General features: G+C 38.8%; 1 protein-coding gene across 1 annotated transcript in view; it reads left to right on the top strand.

Moving 5' to 3' along the window:
- The window catches only part of LOC104616791 (atrial natriuretic peptide receptor 1-like), a 37,511-nt gene extending 33,828 nt beyond the window's left edge, over nt 1–3,683 (top strand). The window contains exons 21-23 of the mRNA XM_010281920.1: nt 378–476; nt 2,826–2,917; nt 3,519–3,683. Of these exons, the coding sequence (XP_010280222.1) occupies nt 378–476; nt 2,826–2,917; nt 3,519–3,683 (356 nt within the window). The remainder of the gene's footprint in view (nt 1–377; nt 477–2,825; nt 2,918–3,518) is intronic.
- Nucleotides 3,684–3,902: the final 219 nt, after the last annotated feature.

Raw genomic sequence — 3,902 nt, 5'->3', positions numbered from 1 at the left:
CAGCAGGAGCAGGTTACCTCCTGCTTTGCCATGTGACTAGTGAGCGTTGCGTGCACAGCTCCTGTTGTTGGCATTCCTACCTCACTGCCCCTCAAAATATTCTGTTATCATGCTCAAACATGATTCTGCAGGTGCCTTAATTCATTACCTCCATCCCATTATCATTTTCCTGACCATTCTCCTTTAAGACCCTTCTGCAACTCCCCCCGTGGCTCTGGAAGCCATCTGTAAGTCAGATGTATAACCCACGTAAGATGATACTGACTTTATCTTGTTAATGAATCAGATATAAGGTAATGTAGGAAGCAGCCATGAGGCTGTATGACTGATCATGTGATTTAAAACCACAAAATATCTTCTTTTCTTTTCTTTAACAGGGGCAGTTGTAGCTGGAGTTGTTGGAACCAAAATGCCACGGTATTGTTTATTTGGAGATACTGTGAACACAGCTTCCAGGATGGAATCTACTAGTGAAGGTAACAAGGAACAAACTGTGGATATGGTTTTGACCATCCCTTAACGAGTTCTAAAAAAAATTGTTATGCTGAGTTTTGAGTCCTGTCCTGTTTATATGACTGCAAGTCCTGTAAGGCGGGTGTTGACTTCTGGATCCAATCTGACTATGGGTAAATTATGCCAGTGATTTTCTCTACAACCTTTGTAACAAGATCCCCTCATTCCCCAAGTCTCAGAGATGGATTTTCATGGCTCTGAAGTTCTCTACGATAAAAAAGGGTAAGAATCAGATAAAATGAGAGGCCAGTGGATATGTTCACTGTTTCTATTCTTTCCTGGCACCCAGCTGAATTTATAGTAAAAATATTTTCATCATTCCTCTTTTTCACTGATAACTTCCTCTAATGGAGAACAGAACAGATGGTAGGACACCGTGGAAGCTAAGTGTGTCTTTAACCAGTATAAAAGATTATATATATATGTCTTCCAGCAAAGATATTAGACAGAAATCTCTAGAGATTGAATCATGGAGATAACCTCACTTTCACTTCTTCCCAGGGGATAACAGAGCTTCATGTTTAGTTAGCAAGCTTAATCTTTAGCCAGTATGTGCATTTGGACTTCAACTTCTGAAATATTTTAGCCTGATCTACAATAAATGAAAAAAAAAAAAAAAAAAAAAGGAGTGATTCAAGGTCAAACAACCTTGATGGCTTGATTTTGTTTCTTTCATTCATGAAATGAAGCTGAATAGTTTTATGGCTCACATTGCAATACTTTGTAAATGTATTTGAATTAGGCAAAACCCAAGGTGTTTTTTGAAGTTTAATTTCGTGATGAGAAGTGATGCTTTCAACATCTATCATGATCCACTAAAAACAAGGCAGAAAGGCAGAGGATTGGTCCTACATGATGGCTTTGAAGGTTAGCCTCGGGATTTGAGACTCAGCCAGCATCCATTCCTTCTCACCATTTTACACATTTTTCCAAGTAAATGCCAGCCTGAGTGAAATGCATATAACTTAATTTTCCTTCTGTCAGTCTCCTGGATAATTCCTTTCCTTCTCCTCCTCCTCCTTTCAGACTCCTTGTATCATGTCACCTGAACTGCTTTAAAACAAATGCCTTAAAAATCTGCTTCCATCATTCTTCATATTTCATCTTTTGTTCTGTATGTCAACCTATTTCTCATACAGTGCATCAGCACTATAAACAAGTATAAAGAAAGAGCTGCTTATCTTTTAATCCTTCCTTTTACCTCCCTCTTTCTCTAGCCACGTACATCTGAGGATCTCAAATTACATTAACACGTTTTAACCCTAAGATGATCACTTTAAAATAGACTAATTAGTTACTAGCAATGTAAATTAAAATTGTTATCATCTGGAATGTGAGTGCTAGTGTCTTGTTCCCAAGCAGGATGACCACTTAAAATATCACATATCTACTGGAAAGAGTATTTCCAAGATATGTATCTGGATATGTTGAAATATATATTTCTTGGTCGGCAGGGAGTGTTTTGAGACTTCAAATAAAAAACTTTTAAACAACAACAAAGTGGGTATTACAAAACCGTTATTTTCTGATATAAGAATAATCAATAAGACAATCTTAGCCAGTCCTACTATCATCTGGGATCTTTTTCAAACAGAGAAATATAATGATTTACTCTGTGTCACAGAATGTTAAAGGCAAAAAAACCCCCATGGTTTTCCTGGCAATTTTCCAATTTTTGGCAAAATTTTGCTATATGGCAAAAGCCAAGCATTCAAAATCTGTTCTCTGTTCTCCTCCTTGGTCCTTCCTCCATCATTTGCAAAAGGCAAAACAGCCAGGGTTTACATGAAGATAAATTTCAACTAAGGAAAAATCACACTGTTAAAAGATAGTGGAATTATGGTAATATTGTCTCTTCCTCCTGTTTTTCACAGGTTTGGAGGCAGAGCAAGGGTGGCAGTTTCTTTAATGTTTAGACTTCGCTGAAAACTGTATGTGCAAAGAAAGTTCAGGCTCTTTGTTGACCAGGAGGTGGAACTATGTATGGTTTTCTTCGCAAGATGAAAAGAGTTCTCGTCAGTAACTCCAGCCAGGCAGCTATGAAGAGTAGACAAATAATATTAGATGCAGGATGTGAAGAAGTAGTGTTTGTTGACAGACACCTATTTGGCCTGAGATGCCCTCACAAAGTGGCCAGGATACTGGAGCTTGTGTGTGAACATTTCAAATAACTGAGGAATGACATCAAAGACATGAAAAAAGCAAGGGGGAGATCACTAATGAGTCTTGAAGTCTTCAGCTCATAGAGGGGGATGGGTGTCTCTTAGATGCTTAAATTGCTAGGATAATATGACAATTGTCTCTCTTTCCAGCTCTTAAAATACAGTGCAGTTCAAGTGCATACCAGCTGTTGGAGCAGATTGGAGGGTATGTGTTAGTATGCCGTGGGAATTTACAAGTCAAGGTGTGTATGCAACATTTATACTCAGCTTTCCAGAGGGGAGAGTGTGAAAGTACTCTGAATTTTAACCCATTCAGTCCTCTATGTCTCAGAGTCCTTGGGTTAGACTGTTTTCTGTCCCTGCAGAGAGCAGGATCAAGTTTTAAACCAGGACCAATTCCATGGGCTTGTTCATGGGACAACCCTGATAATACAGGGTTGTTTAAGTCCTAAGCTTAACTCCTTAGTTTAAGTTTAACTCCTTATTTTAACTCCTATCCTAAGAAGGACTTAGCCAAAACTAGAACTGCATGGCACATCACTTTGTCATAACTGCTTGAAATCAAAAAAGGTCATTCAGAGACATCATAACTCATCATAAGAGTTCCATAAGAGGACTAACATAATTCTGGACCCAGTTTTCGATGGGACTTCAAAGAATTGTTTTAATCCATAATGCTGCCACAATCTTTCCATGAAAAGTTTTATGTCTTGGTTTTCCTGTATGTAAAATGTCCAACAGGCAGATCAGTCTCCTTTTGGGAGTTGCTTTGAGTTGTAGTAAGAAGATTATTACACAAATGATGGGTGGTATTTTAAACCCAGGCCTCATTTTCTTCCTTAGGGGAAAGGAGACATGGTAACATACTGGCTTGAAGGTAAGAAAGCCTCTGCCACCCAGAAGGCAGTCACCAGCACTGCTGTGACTCTTCAAGACCCCAACAGAGCTTCGCTTAGTTTGATACCAGGTGTTCTTCCCATTGATCCTCTCTCAAGTCCTGCTTACTAGCCACTCACTATCTCCAGCATCCATCCTGCATTTTTTGAATTAGAAAGTAAGAAAAGAGATAGTACTCCCCTTTGGTCTTGTGGATTTATTATCTCAGACTTTATTCACAGGTATCTCTCTCCCAACAGTGGCAGGAAAAATACAAAAAAGCAAAAACTCATCCTGATGAATTATACATAATTTTGGCTCACCAGCTACTAGGGCAGAAGGTAGCTCCCA

This window comes from Phaethon lepturus, unplaced genomic scaffold, assembly GCF_000687285.1.
Source record: "Phaethon lepturus isolate BGI_N335 unplaced genomic scaffold, ASM68728v1 scaffold16492, whole genome shotgun sequence".
Taxonomy (NCBI): domain Eukaryota; kingdom Metazoa; phylum Chordata; class Aves; order Phaethontiformes; family Phaethontidae; genus Phaethon; species Phaethon lepturus.
Note: the sequence above shows the minus strand (reverse complement) of the source record. Positions and strands in the feature narration are given on the sequence as shown.